At 44.2% G+C, this 14,179-nt stretch overlaps 1 protein-coding gene and 1 non-coding gene across 2 annotated transcripts in view; one reads left to right on the forward strand and one right to left on the reverse strand.

Moving 5' to 3' along the window:
• Nucleotides 1-3,445: 3,445 nt before the first annotated feature.
• Nucleotides 3,446-3,518, reverse strand: TRNAG-CCC. The gene has a single exon. It is a non-coding gene; the product is annotated as a tRNA-Gly (tRNA).
• Nucleotides 3,519-4,720: 1,202 nt separating this feature from the next.
• STRIP2 (striatin interacting protein 2) overlaps nucleotides 4,721-14,179 on the forward strand; it is a 46,769-nt gene continuing 37,310 nt past the window's right edge. Inside the window, exons 1-3 of the mRNA XM_043463700.1 lie at nucleotides 4,721-4,909; nucleotides 9,882-9,951; nucleotides 13,264-13,338. Coding sequence (XP_043319635.1) covers nucleotides 4,781-4,909; nucleotides 9,882-9,951; nucleotides 13,264-13,338 — 274 coding nt within the window. The 5' untranslated portion in view covers nucleotides 4,721-4,780. The remainder of the gene's footprint in view (nucleotides 4,910-9,881; nucleotides 9,952-13,263; nucleotides 13,339-14,179) is intronic.

The raw sequence follows: 14,179 nt of genomic DNA on the forward strand, positions 1-14,179 counted from the left end.
TTCTGGTGCTGATAGTATTCCTTGCTTCAGTAAACTAGGAATTCCGAGATGAGAGACGTTTCTGGGCTAAAGAGCCCACTGTAGCGCAAGGATATGAAAAGCTGAAGCACTTACCAATAGGCAGCCTTAGCCTTGAGTCCCTTATCCCATGGTGGATCCCTCCAATCATAAATGTCACCCTCCCCCCACTGCCCACCCTGTTATGTGTATAAAGAACCTGTTTTCTTGGAGCCACCCCTTTGGGGAGTTGAGACATACAGGCTTAAGGCAGAGAAACTAAATAAAGCCTGGTTCTTGGTTCCCCAAGCCCTCCCTGTGCTGCCCTTAGCTGGAGAGCACAGAAAGGCAGCATCCTATGGTTTGGGACCAAACACCCCTGACTTGAGGATGACTGCTACCTCTAACCAAAGAGAAGAAAGGAATCTAGCAGAAAATTGCCTCTAAGTCAGGTTTTGCCTGACTAAATCATAACCAGAGGATCAGTCCAGCTACTTGTTCTTTCTCATTTTGAGAAATAGCCACTAAAGATAGCCACTTTATTTGACAACCTAAACTAGTTCTACATCCTGTATGCAAGATGGTTTCTTCCCTATCAGAATCTCACGCCTCTGTGACCTCTGTATCTAAACTAAGGGCCATGGGGCTGGATAAACTATCTTGCTACTCTACTGGGAGTTGAGAAAGAACAAGCAGTTGGATTCATCCCCTGGTTATGATATAGTCAGGTGAGACCTGCCTTAAAGACAATTCTCTGCCATATTCCTTTCTTCTCCTTGGCTAGATGTAGTAGTAAGGTAATTGGTAATGGCTCAAAGCTGGCCCTTTCTCAAAGCAGATGCAGCAGCTAGCAGTGGAGACTGTGAGCCAGCTATAGGGTTTGCTCTGCTGCAGCAAGGTTTGACTCTTGTGAAAGATGGAAACTTGAGTGCCTGCCTCGGTCTTAGTTTCAGGTTCACAGGGTCCTTCCAGGCTACCTACTGCAGTGCAGTTTCTCTATCTTGTAGTATTGTGGAAAGAGCTTGGGGTCAGGCTGACTTGACCAACTCTACCATTTACAAGTTGTGTGACTTAGCCAAATTATTTGGCCACTCAGAGCCTCAGTTTTCTTGCCTGTCAAATGGATAATGTTTATCTTCTAAAGATTTAATAACCTGATTTCAGTTTTAAAATACTGCTTAAAGACCCAGCAGACACTCAGACACCTAATTGGTATAAAGACCAATTCCTTGTCTCAGTCTAGGGCTCTACAGCCTCAGTTGCCTTATTACAGCCACATGTGTTCTTGGTGGAGCGAAGAGGGTATTCTATCCTTTTCCTACTATTTTATCCTGGCTGCCCGATATCCTCAAAGCTAGGTATTTTAAGACTTCCTGCAATGTTATTTTTAAGCTTTTTCAGTGCTGGGTGTTATCTATTTAATCACAAATCTGACCTCTGGATTAAAGTGGAGTGCTTATGGGGGAAATGGACATGTTTGGTCCTTGTAACTATACCTATTTATACCTCTCTCTAGCCCTCTGCCAGCAGCCTCACAATACCTAAGTTTTGGGACAGGAAAGTGGTAATGTGGTTTTAAAAATAACTCAGCACAGGAGCCATCTCTGCAAGATGTACACCAGCCCCTAATTAGCTCCAAGGTTTATTTATGGTCACCTCTGTGATCAATGATGTTGATGGCTACCACTCCTTTTTGTTGACAAATAAGCTAAAAGAAACTGTGTGTGTGCCAATTCCGTGGCCTACAGTTTCAATTTTAAGTTAATCTGTGATTCCTTGTTACTTCTTCCAGTAGTTGTTTCCAGATATCTTCCTCCTTATGATAAGCTCTAAAAGTCTGGGCCTCTAATGATCAGATAGATGTCTGATCTTCACTGTCTCCCATTCGAGTGCAGTGTAGAAAAGATACTGGAGTGAGGTCTCTCCCCATGTTGATTCTTTGTAATCTCCATAGCACCACTTTTTAAAACCCCATCTCCCAAAGTGAAGCCAGATGGAGCTCTAGGCTCAGCAAATGGCTTTACAGAGATGCCAGAGGGGGCCTGACCACTGTCCTCAATTCTACTCCCAGTTGAAGATGACTGCTCCCTTCGCCCTCAAGATAGGTCAGAAAAGGAATGAAGACTCCAAAGGGCCACTCCTGTCTGCCATCACTGTTGGGGATCCTGTTGATTGACTAGACTCAGAAGAATATGAAGTTCTGAGCTTGTCAATCCTAGAGCTCTGACTGCTTAGGAGGAGAGGTACAAGGAAAGGGAAGGTAGAAAAATTAACTCTTATTAAGAAGCCTCAATGGGTTGTGCTGTGGCAGGCCTACCACACTGAAGCAGTGATGAGCTAGGCGTGGGTTGTGAATTTCAAAGCAGAGTATGAATCTTAAGAGCTTAACAAAATTTTACCCTGAAAAAAAAAAAAAATTCCAAAATCAAGTAATTTAGGCCTTGAGCCAGAGACTTTCTTGGAAATTTGTATCAATTCAATTCTGTTTAAACCAGTGGGTCTCAACCACAGATTTTGCCCCTCAGGGGACATCTTGCAGTATCTGGAGACATTTCTGGTTGTCACAAGTAGGGGGAGGGTCCTGCTGGCATCTTGTGAAGAGAGGCCAGGGATTGCGCTAAGCATTCTACAATGCACAGGGCAGCCCCCCACAACAAGACATTGTTCAGTCGATAGTACAGAGGAAAGCCTGTGTTAAACACAGAAACGAGCAAACACAGATGAACAAAAGCTACTCTCAAAGAGCTTATATCCAGGTTGAGGTGGGTGGAAGGTGGGGAGAGGAAAGGAAAATTATGAGTAGGAAGAGTAAGGAGGTATTGGAGACCAGGGAGAGAAAGGAACCCAGAAAGCTCCAAGGAGTGCTCTCACTCAACTCTGCCTGGATCTGTCACTTACTAATTAGCAGAAGAAAGTGTGAGGGAGAGAAATGATGCAACAAGGGGGATAATTCCTTTCGGCCCCTTACTTTGGGGATATAGTAGAAAATATGAATAGGATTGTGGACCCAGCCAGACTTGACTGACACTAGCACAGCCTGAGTGGGTTGAGGAGGGTCAAAAGATAGATTCTCTGGAAGAGGAGGTGATGACTAAATAGAATTTTTAAGGAAGAAGTTAGCCAAGAGAAGAGCAGTTTCCTCCAGTGAGAGACACTGAAACAAGATAGAATATGATACCTTAGGAACTGCATTGTGCTTAGTCTCTCAGTCGTGTCCAACTCTTTGTGACCCCATGGACTGTAGCCCACCAGGCTCCTGTGTCCATGAGGATTCTCCAGGCAAGAATACTGGTGTGGGTTGCCATGCCCTCCTCCAGGGCATCTTCCCAACCCAAGGATCAAACCCAGGTCTCCTGCATTGCAGGTTGATTTTTTTTTTTTTAATAATATTTATTTTTAATTATTTATTTGACTGTGCCAGGCCTTAGTTGCAGCACGTGGGATCTAGTTCCCTGACCAGGTATCGAACCTGGGCCCCCTGCATTGGGAGCACAGAGTCTTAGCCACTGGACCACCAGGGAAGTCCCTGCAGGTGGATTCTTTACCATCTGAGCCACCAGGGAAGCCCAAGAATACTGGAGTGGGTAGCCTATCCCTTCTCCACGGGATCTTCCTGACCCAGGGATCGAACCAGGGTCTCCTGCATTGCAGGTGGATTCTTTACAAGCTCAGCTCGCAGCTGAGCTTGCGAGCTGCAAGCAAGAAGTAATTAGTCTCTGAGAGTCCTTATTTCTTTATCAGTAGTATTGGATTAATGAAAACAACCTGTCAGAGAGAGATGATAAATCTGGGAAAAGGCAAGTGCGATGTCTGGAACATAGCGGCAGTTCAACAACCTCCCTCCCCCAATTCCACCCATTCCCCTCTGCCTGCTCATTTGGGGCTTCTATCACCATCCCAGGTTGCATACATATTTACAATAAGATGCTTTTTAGGTAAATTCTAGAGTGGGCAAACCACACAGCCTCATCTGCCCCAGGTAACAGCCCTTAGGAAGGATCCTAGAATGAAGGAAAGGACTGGGGAACAGGTTGGGGTAGGGGCTTGCTCTCCAATCAACATTTACTCCCTAGCTCACACCAGGAGAAAGATATCCCCTTTCAGCTGAGAAAGGCAGATGGCCAGGAACAACTCGGTAAGGCACCAGAAATTTCAGTAAAGTGAAAACGCCCCACCCCATCCCTCAACCCCCAGTCAAGCCCTCACTCCAAGTGGAATGAGTTCGCCTGAGAGAGAGTCCCTGGTTTCCTGCAGTATCCTTGACCAACTATTGGTGCCATCCCTCACCTTAGACTGAAGCGGGATTTGGGACGTATTCAGGAACCAGGATTTGGGGGGCAGAGGTCTGTGATACTGGGGAAACTGACACTGCAGTGGAGCAGGAGGCGGAGACTAGAGCTCCCCGAAAAGGTCTCTATTTGGGAGGGGGTGGGGCCTGAGGGACACCGAGTAAGAAGTCGAGCTAACCTGCTAAAGCTCAAGGTCCAGGATTTGGGAGGTGGAGCTGGGAACAGACCCAGGAGTGTCAGGCTTACCAATAACGCCGCAGGACTGAGGAAAAAAGGTGAGGGGGAGAAAAATCCCTTGAATGAGCCCCCCACCACCTCCAAGTCCCTCTTGGCGAGGTGTAACAGCCAATCGCGCTGTGGGGCGGGGCTGCGGATGACGGTCGCAGCCAATCGTTGTGGAGGGGGCGGGGCCGGGCTCCCAGCGCGCGGCGGCGGCGGGGTCGCCCGGGGCAGAGAACGCTGAGAGGCAAACGGGAGCTGCTGGCTGGAGCTGCATGGAGGATCCCGCGGCGCCCGGGGCTGGGAGCCCGCCAACCAATGGCAACGGCAACGGCAGCGGGAAAGGGAAGCCGGCGGCGCCTAAGGGCCGGGAAGCATTCAGAAGCCAACGGCGGGAGTCGGAGGTGAGAAGCCCGGAGGGCTTTCAGTTGGGGCCGGGAGACACCCGGGGCGGGAGACGGCGGCTGAGGTGCTTCGGCCGCGTCCCCCTCCGCCGCCCGGAGCCCCCGGCGCGCCCTGAGCCGCCCCTCAAAGCGGGCACCTGCGGGGCCAGCCGCAGCCTGAACTCCGGGCTTTGCAGACCCTCACCCTCTCCGCCGGTCTCCTGCTGCGGGTCGGGGGCTTCCCGGGCCTCTAGCCTCCCTTTTGGGGGCGCGAAGATAGAGAGTGATATCCAGTGTCCCAGATACTTTCAGATATTTATCTCGCTTCATCGCTGTAGCCCCCTGAAGTGGGAATTCGTCAGGCCGGCTTACAGCGGAGGGAACAGGCGCGGAGTGGTGTAGGGACTGGCCTGAGGGGTGGGAGGCCCGATCCCCGCCGCAGAAGAGGCCCCCCGGCCCCGAAGAGGGGCCGGCGTGGGGAGCCGCCGCCCTCCCACTCCGAGGCTCCCCGCGTCGATCAGAGGAGCCGCGGGGACTTCGGCCCTTCCCGTTACCCCCGTGTGCTGGCTGGCCCTGGAGGGAGCGTTTTGCATGGGATCAGGACCCCTCCCTCGTAAGGGTTATAATGAGACAGGAGTCAGGCGGGCCAGTTCCGGAGCGAGTGGGTGGATCGACCCCAGGATACAGACCCACAGATAGGAGTGTGAATGTTCTCTGTTATTAAATCCTAATTAGGAGGATGAAAGGAGTGAATTAACATCACCTCTCCAACCGCCTTCATCTAGCCAGTTTCCATCAAGTAGCCAAGAGTAGAACTGGATCTGAGCCGGGAATCAGAACAGACCACAAGATGTCAGACGTGAAAGGGTCTGTAGAGATCACCTGGTTTCAGCCCTGGCCTTTACAGAAGTGGGAGACAGTAGTAGCTTGCCCAAGATCATACATCCAGCACAGTGGCCAGGAGTACCAGGTTTGGGGTCAGTCAGACCAGGTTTTTGAGGTTTTGAATCCCAGCCCTGCCATCTACACTCTGTTTGACTTCTGTCAAATTGCCAACCCCTGAGCTCCAGTTTCCTCGTCTGTAAAATGAGGTTAATACTACCTACCTCAGAAGGTTATTATAAAGTCAAAATGAGATAAATGGATGTGAAATGTTTAATTTAGTGCAGGCACAGTGCTTGTAGTTGGTTAGCACATAGTAGCCCTTAGTACTATGTTTTCATCATCAAGGGACAGAACTGGTACTAGAAGCCAGGGCATAGGCATCCCAGTCCATGGTTTACCATTTGAATTATATTTCAGTTCCAACAGGATTTCACAAATGCTTTCTATTTTGATACTGACAAGTATCCATTTTTTAGATGAGAGAAGTGGAATTGGTAGAAAGACTGGCCCGAAGTCACACCTCCTTTCAGAGGCAGAGCTCAGCCATCCTGCCATACTAGATCAAGGTTTTATGCATCATGTTGTCTCCCTCCCTGCCTCAGTATGAATCTGGTCTTTAGGGCACCCTGTGCCTCCTTCCCCTACAGAGACCTTGTTCTTGTTCAAATGGCTTTTGGGGAGGGGAGGGGAGTCTTTTATTAATTCAACAATTATTGAGTCCTCTCTATATGCCTGGCACCGTTTTAGGTGCTAGGGGTACAACAGTAACCAAGACAAGGTCTTTGCTCTGTGGAGCTAACATTTCTTGTGGAAGTAGGGAGACAGACAATGTGGGAGTGAGTAAAACAATTTCAGAATGATGTGTTCTGTGGTGAATTAAAACTCCTCTTGAACGAGGAGGCCCTTCCCTACCTATCAAGTCTTGCTTTCGGAAAAGGCTCAGATGGTACTTTACTCTTGCCAGGGTGTTAATTTCCAGAGACTCAGCTTTCCACCTGCACCGCCGTTTGCCTCCTGATTGTCTGCAGGTGCACTTTTCATGTGGTGGTCAACAACTGCAGTGATCCTCTCCATCCTAGCTCATTGCCTGCCCAGAGGCTGGCCAGAAATATGAGCTTTCCTTCACCTCCCACTGCAGCAGGAGAGCCGCGTTTACCTGTCAGTATGTCACCACAAAACCTGGGTACCACACTCTGCTTGACTCTCAGAAAGATGACCATCTGCTTCTCCTTCCTTCCCTCCTTTCGCATGCCTGTGGAAGACAGTCCTGGGGGAGATGATTTTCTTTCCTCTTTGGAGCTTTAAGAATTACCTGAAGAGAATTACTGTTGGCGCAAGAGAGCCTCATACATCACTGTGTTTATAGGGGCACCGTTGACCTACGCTTTCCCAGTGGCTTAGTGTATAGATATCCTAACCTTAAAAGGAAGCTAGAGAATGATTGATTGCTTCATAAAAAGATTCTTAACCTAACCAAAGGATTCACCTCAGGCCTCTTACAACCAGATTCCTTGGTTTAATTGGGTCCCAAAGACCTTGGCAAAGTTTAACTGGTTTGTAGCAAAATGAGGAAAATTCAAGACACTGAAATAAGTTTTCCATAAAATGTAATTCAGTACATTAAATTTAAAGGATGTATGTAATTTAAAACTGTTTTTTTTTCAAACTGTAGGGTGTAACCTGTGAGTTGAGACCAATTTTTTTTTTAAAGAAATAGATAAATAGGAAATACTAGTGTATCACATATAGTAGTGGTAAATATTTTGTTAATCTTTTGTTCCAGTTTTGTGTGTGTTGGGATATGACGTAAAGTTTACTTATGCTTTGACTTACAGTCAAAAAAGTTTCAAAAATACTGCTTTTAATGACTCGTGCTGATATTTTGACCTTTCCATTTTTGGGATATTAAACTGTTTTTTTTTAAATACATATATGTACTTTAAGAAATTTTTTAAAGTTTCTGCTCAGCAAGATAAAACATCAAAAATCTTATGTCATTTCTCACCATCCACCATTTTTTTTTCTTATTGGTCTCTGTAATCCAGAAGTTTGGAACTCTTTGCTATAGCAGATTCAAACCCAAATTGCCTTGTTGGAAGTGTAAGTTGACAAAGTGGTTTTGGCAAACAACTTGACATGTACAAAGAGCCATATAAATATTAAGAACTTTTGATACATTAATTCCCTTTATAAGAATCTGTCCTTAGAGAAGATCATAAATATGAAAAAATGTATGCATGTATTACAGCCACATGTAAAGAAAAAATAAAAACAAAAGTTCAACAATAGAGAATTAAGTAAGCCAGTAGAAATTTGTCCACTTAACTGCTGATTTATTTAATTTTAATTAATTCTTTTTGATTTTTGGCCATGCCACGCGACTTGCAGGATCTCAGTTCCCTGACCAGGAATTGAACCTGGATGGTGACAATGAAAGTGCTAAATCCTAACCACCAGGCTATCAGGGAACTCCTCACTTTGCTGTTTAAAGGGAAAGTTATAATAATATGAGAAAAATGCCTTTATAATATTAAAATTGTAAGCAGAATAAGTAAAATTCTAAGTAGAGCAACCATCTACATAGTGCTACCAGGTGCTGGCTGGTGTGCTAAATGCTTTTCCTGTATTAATTCATTTTAGTTCTTACAATGACCCCATGAATTATCCTTGTTTTACAGATGATAAAACTGAACGTCATTTTCCAACAATTGCCTGATACCAATTCAGTTCTGACAGTAACTGTAGTTAGCACAGAGCCCACAAGTTAAGGGTCAGATGCTAGCCACAGTGGGATCCCCAAACTACTTGCACTTCTGCTTGGCCAGCTACAAATTCAGGGGTCACCATGACTGTCCCTCTCAGGTTGCTAAAGCAACTCACAGAACTCAGAAAAGTGCTATGTTTATGCCTACAATTTTATTATAAAGGGTACAACTCAGGAACAACCTAATGAAGAGAGGCATAGGACAAGGTGTGGAGGCGGAGTGGTACGGAATTTCCATGCCCTCTCTGGTGCATTACCCTCCTAGCACATTGGTGTGCCCAAACCACATTGTTTCAGGGTTTTTATATGGAGTTTGGTTACCTCGGCCTGGTTAGTTAAACCATTGGCCACTTGATTAAACTCAGTCTCCAGTCTTTTCCCCTCTTTGGAGCCCCTTTTTTGAAACTCTCACTGTGAGTCACCTCGTTAGTATAAACTCAAGTATGGTTGACAGGGATGAATAACAGACACTTCCATCACTCAGAAAATTCCAAAGGTTTTAGGAGCTCTGTTCCAGGAAGTGGGGTGAGGGGGCAAGGATCAAGGATATCTTCTATACCACACTGAGGCACAAAGAGCTTAAGTAACTTGTTGAAGATCACATAATACATAACAGTACGTGACAAGCGGTGAGATTCAACATTTTATTTTATTTTATTTTATTTGAGATTCAACATTTTAAAAATTCATGTTTGTTAATATATTGGTAGGAAATACCCCAAAATGTTTAAAGAGATTAGGAGAGAGGATTATATTAAAAATACTTTTAAAATGGGATTATAGATTTATACATACAACATCATAGGCAATCTAGCCTTTAATACAGTTTGAAGTAGAAATGCTACCTTATTTGACAGTCCTAAAATTGCAGAATATTGGAGCTGAAGGACCTCTTTTTATAGATGAGGAACTGTGATCCATAGCATGATTTAAAAATCATACAATGGGTTAATGACAGAGAGCTGAAGTCAGAATCCAGTTTACCTCTTTGGTTTTCATCTGTCTTGTCTTTCTAGAGATCAGCTAGATGTTCTTCAGTTCTGTGTTTATGTAGATCAGATATGGGCACAGATTGTAGCTTTCATATATGTTCATGATCGTGGGCCTTTGCCCAGAGTTTCTGATTCTACATAGGAATCTTCAGCCCAACCCTGCAGTGAGCTTCTAGCTTTGGCTTGGGTGGGGGTGGGGAGTATTTCCTGACTGAAAGGCCCAGAGGGGACTCTTCTAGTTGTCTTCTTGATCTAACCTTGGCCTCCAAGAGAGGAAGAAGATGAAATGAGGGTATAAGCTCTTTTTGGTCAACCCTTTTCCCAAGTTACCACAAAGATTTCTCCATTGCAGGGCTCTGTGGACTGCCCCACCCTGGAATTTGAGTATGGAGATGCAGATGGGCACGCAGCAGAGTTGTCAGGTAGGAGGTAGATGGGTATCTGTAGAGTGGAGGGATGGCCAGGAGGAGAGCAAAGATGCCTGTGATGTCCCCTGGCAGCTTGTCTGTTCTCAGCAAGTGACTGTAGAACAGTCTGTTCTCCACATTCCCATTTCTCTCCACCCTCCAGTGGTAAATCTCTCTTTGTTTGCTTTCACATTTCTTTCTGTGAATGCTTTTTGGCTGTGTATGGTATTCTCCATTCTTCATTCTATCACTCTTTTCTGCTCACCCTTCTTTATTTTCTTTTGGTACACTTTCAAATCTGTTTTCTCTCCACGGTCTCCACATTTCTCCTTTCTTTGTCTTCCTGTGTTCACCCCATCTTTGTGTGCCCCCTTCTTTCTGCCACCCTCTCCATTTCTTTCCCATTCCATCTCTCTGTCCTTTTCTACCTCCATCTCGCCCCCTTCCTCTAATACCTGCCTCTTACTAAAGTCTCAGCAATGTCTAAAGAAAATCTCTATAGACAACTGTCCAGCTGAGCAAGGCTGGACATGTCACCTGTATCCATCATAGTGGAGTTCTGTTTCGATGTTTCTGAGCTGGAGTTAAGTGATCACATTGTTCTTTCAATGCTGGGCTGCTTCTCTCTGCCTGGATTTTTAGCTTAAGCTAAACATGATCTCCCTGCATTAAGGGCCTCCATTGTTACACGTGCTATAAATGCCAGTTATTAATAAACAAGCTTTGGGTAGAAATGGTGTAAAAGTTAAATATTCTGTCACATGGAAATCACACTTTAAGACATGCTTTTTCAGAGAAAAGTGACACTTTCAAAAAGTTCTCGTGAATAAGAATAGGGAACAAATTTTGTGATGAGTAACAGAAATAGAGAGCTAAATTTAATAACCAACAAGGGATTAGAATCCAGAATATGAATACACAGAGAGGGAGAGAAATCCAATAGAGACAATAGAAAAATGGTCAAAGAATATGAATAGGAATTCACAGAATAGAAAACCATATGGTCAATAAATATATGAAAAGATATATAATTATGTTAGGAAATAGGGAAAAGCAAAATGATGAGGTATTTTTCAACAATCATCATGGACTTCTCTGGTGGTCCAGTGACTAAGACTCCGAGTTCCCAATGCAGGGGACCCAAGTTTGCTCCCTGGTCAGGGAACTAGATCCCATATGCCACAGCTAAGACTTGGCACAGCCAAAAAAAAATCATCAGATGCAAAATTTTAAAGTCTGGGGATGGTGAGGGTGCAGAAAAGTGAGTACTTTTTATACATTTGATACATTGTTTGGCATGCAGGAACAGAGTATAAAATTGGAAAGCAGTTTTGGTCATATCTAGCAAAGTTGAATTCACACATATATGACCCAACAACTCGGGTACACTTTAAAGAAACTCTTGGGCCCAAGAAAACACTTAGAAAGATGTTTATTGTCATCATTAGGAACAATTGAAAACAACTTAGGGGAATGGATAAACTAGTATATCAATATATTAGCTACAGTATAGTCATTAAAATAATTGATCTGTATTAGTATGCTTCAGTGTCAATAAATATTAGAAATATGTTGAGAGGTAGAAGAAACAGTGACAAAATAATTTATACATGCATCCAAAAAGCTGCTTAAATACCTAATGCTGATTCATGTTGATATATGGCAAAAACCATCACAATATTGTAATTATCCTCTAATTTTAAAAAAAAAAGCATTGTTATGAGAATAAACAACTAGAAACAAGGGAGGGAAAACTGCTTAGACACACAAGTCTTAAGATGTATCTAGAAGTCTACTTGCACACTTGATTGAGAACTGTGTCAGTTAAATGAATGGATCTGCTCATCACACTGCTTTTCATGTAAAATATTTAAAAACTTATCAAAAAATGCTCCTAAGGAAAAATAAAAACACTCCGAAGTAAAAATAATTCATACAATATGATCCTGCTTGGATAAAAGCTTTAAGAACAGAACAATGTCATGTGTTGTTGACAGGCATGTACACATATACTAAAAGTATAAAAATAGGCATGTGAAGCATACACACCAGTTTCATCATAGCAGTTATCTCTAGAGAGGGAAATAAGACCAGGGAGGAAGAAGGGACTTTAGATGTCTGAAACAGATATGACAAGTTTTAACACTTGTTTAATCTGAAAAGATAAACACAGTGTCTTTTATGTATTCTATATTTACCTGTAGTGTATTAAAGTTCATGATCTAAAATTTAAAAATAAGACAAAAGCAAAGGTCAGTACCTAAGAGCTTTTCTCCCTTTTTTGAGTGGGTTTGTGCCCTACTCTTAAAAAATATAAATCTACACTACTCACTAATGACTGAAGAATTTCACAATCAGAGCCGAGATTTGCTTCTGGTCACTCTGGGACTGGAACTCAGAATGCAAAAGCCCTGGCTCCCAGACAAGGTATTTCTTGACCAGTAAGACAGCCGGCTGGAACATAAAGGAATGTCTCTTGCTTTGTGAATTATCTGTGACCTAGTTAAATTTCCAGCCAGGATCTTGGGGAAGAGAGTTTTGAGGAAGCATCTCTTGACTTAATGACTACTTCTTCATTCTCTGTAAGACAAGAGTACTGATGAAATATTCTGATGTGAACATGTATAGGTAGGAAAGGGTGTTTTTTTTTTCTCAAAAGCTCTCTGCATTTTGTACTGAGAGGCTGTTGTCAGCAAAGATTTTAACTAGATTTTCCTGGGTGCAGGCGGCCCTTTGACAATCAAAGCTGCTTATACATGGTTTGATGCTGTTTCTGCCCAGGTGGCCGTGGGCGGGAATGTAAACTTCTATACCTTTCGAGGAAACTCCACAGGGAGAGAATGAACTGGCTGCAACCCCAAAGAGCCCTCTAATATTTACATCCTTTCCAGCCCTCACCCTGGCTCCTTGAATAGCACAAGGATCTGGCATCTAAATTTCAGGAGTTGTATTGTCCACTTTCCTTAGAGACAAGATAGTTCCAGTCTAGCTTGACAACCAGAAAGGGATGCAGCCCTAAGAAACAGGAGTGATGACATTAAGCCTTCTCTGTCCCAGCTCTCCTCCTGGCCCTCAGCAAATGTCGAAGGCTGCCTTCTCTGCCGTAGCAGCCAGCTGGCAGGAGGAGGACAGGTTTGATGCTTTAATCACCCAGGGACACAAGTGGCTATTTTTAACCTCCGAAAAGGAGGAAGCTAGCTCTGGATTGAATTGGACACAAGAACGTGTTGGAAGCTTTAGCTTTTTCATGCCACTGTCTCCATCCCAGGCCCCTTCTGTAAAGATCTGCTAAATGTTTGTGATTCTGTCCTGTCTTTCCTGCCACAGAATTGTACAGCTACACCGAAAACCCGGAATTTACCACTAACAGGAGGTGTTTTGAAGAGGATTTCAAGACCCAAGGTGATCCCAGATCCTTATTCATTGAGATCTGCTTTTTCTGTCCATAATATCCCAGGCTGATATAGAAAAAGCCTAAAATAAAGTTTGATCCTTCTTTATCCTCTCCACAGCGATATAATTTCTCTGTTCCTCTTGCATATGGGTCACAGAGTTTTCTATATCAAGTAGAGAAGTCACAGAGTGGAAGCAAGAGAAGCCTGAGCTGGGGCCTTTTCTCTGATGTCAAAGGAGTGAGGAGGTGGGGGTGGACTGCTGTCCTGTTGCCTAGTAACCCTGTGCCCAGCCTGGTCTTTGACCTTAGCATTCAACCCGTCTCCACTCTGCCTCACTCCTGATACCATCAGGAGTAATAATTTCATGTGCCCACACTGTGACCCACTCAGACCTCCATTTCCTTACTTGGTCAGTGTCAATTCAGTGTTCAGCTTGGCACATGTGTGGTGAGTATCCATTTCGTGCCAGAGATGCAGGAAGCAGGGGTAGAGGTAAATTAACAGTATCTTCGAAGAAATTATAGTTAGATAGCAGAGGGGAAACGTGTACGTCATAAAACTAGCTGAGGCCAAGAGGAAAATGAGTAGTGTCATTAGAGAAGTAAAAAGTATCATGGGCAAAGCTTCTGGCTGGAGCATTAGTGGAAAAGAGGTGATTTTGTACTGAACTTGTAACGATGTATAGGAATTGGGTATATAGGGAGACAGAGGGAAGTCCTTGAGGAAAGACAGAAAGATAGAGGGGGTGTGGAGGAAGACAAGGCTATAGAGTGGGTTCAGGCAAGAACATCTGGTTTCTTACTTTTCCCATTCCTTATTCTTTGTCAGCTCAGTAAAGCTTTTGAAGA

Source organism: Cervus canadensis, chromosome 3 (genome assembly GCF_019320065.1).
Source record: "Cervus canadensis isolate Bull #8, Minnesota chromosome 3, ASM1932006v1, whole genome shotgun sequence".
In the NCBI taxonomy this organism is placed as follows: domain Eukaryota; kingdom Metazoa; phylum Chordata; class Mammalia; order Artiodactyla; family Cervidae; genus Cervus; species Cervus canadensis.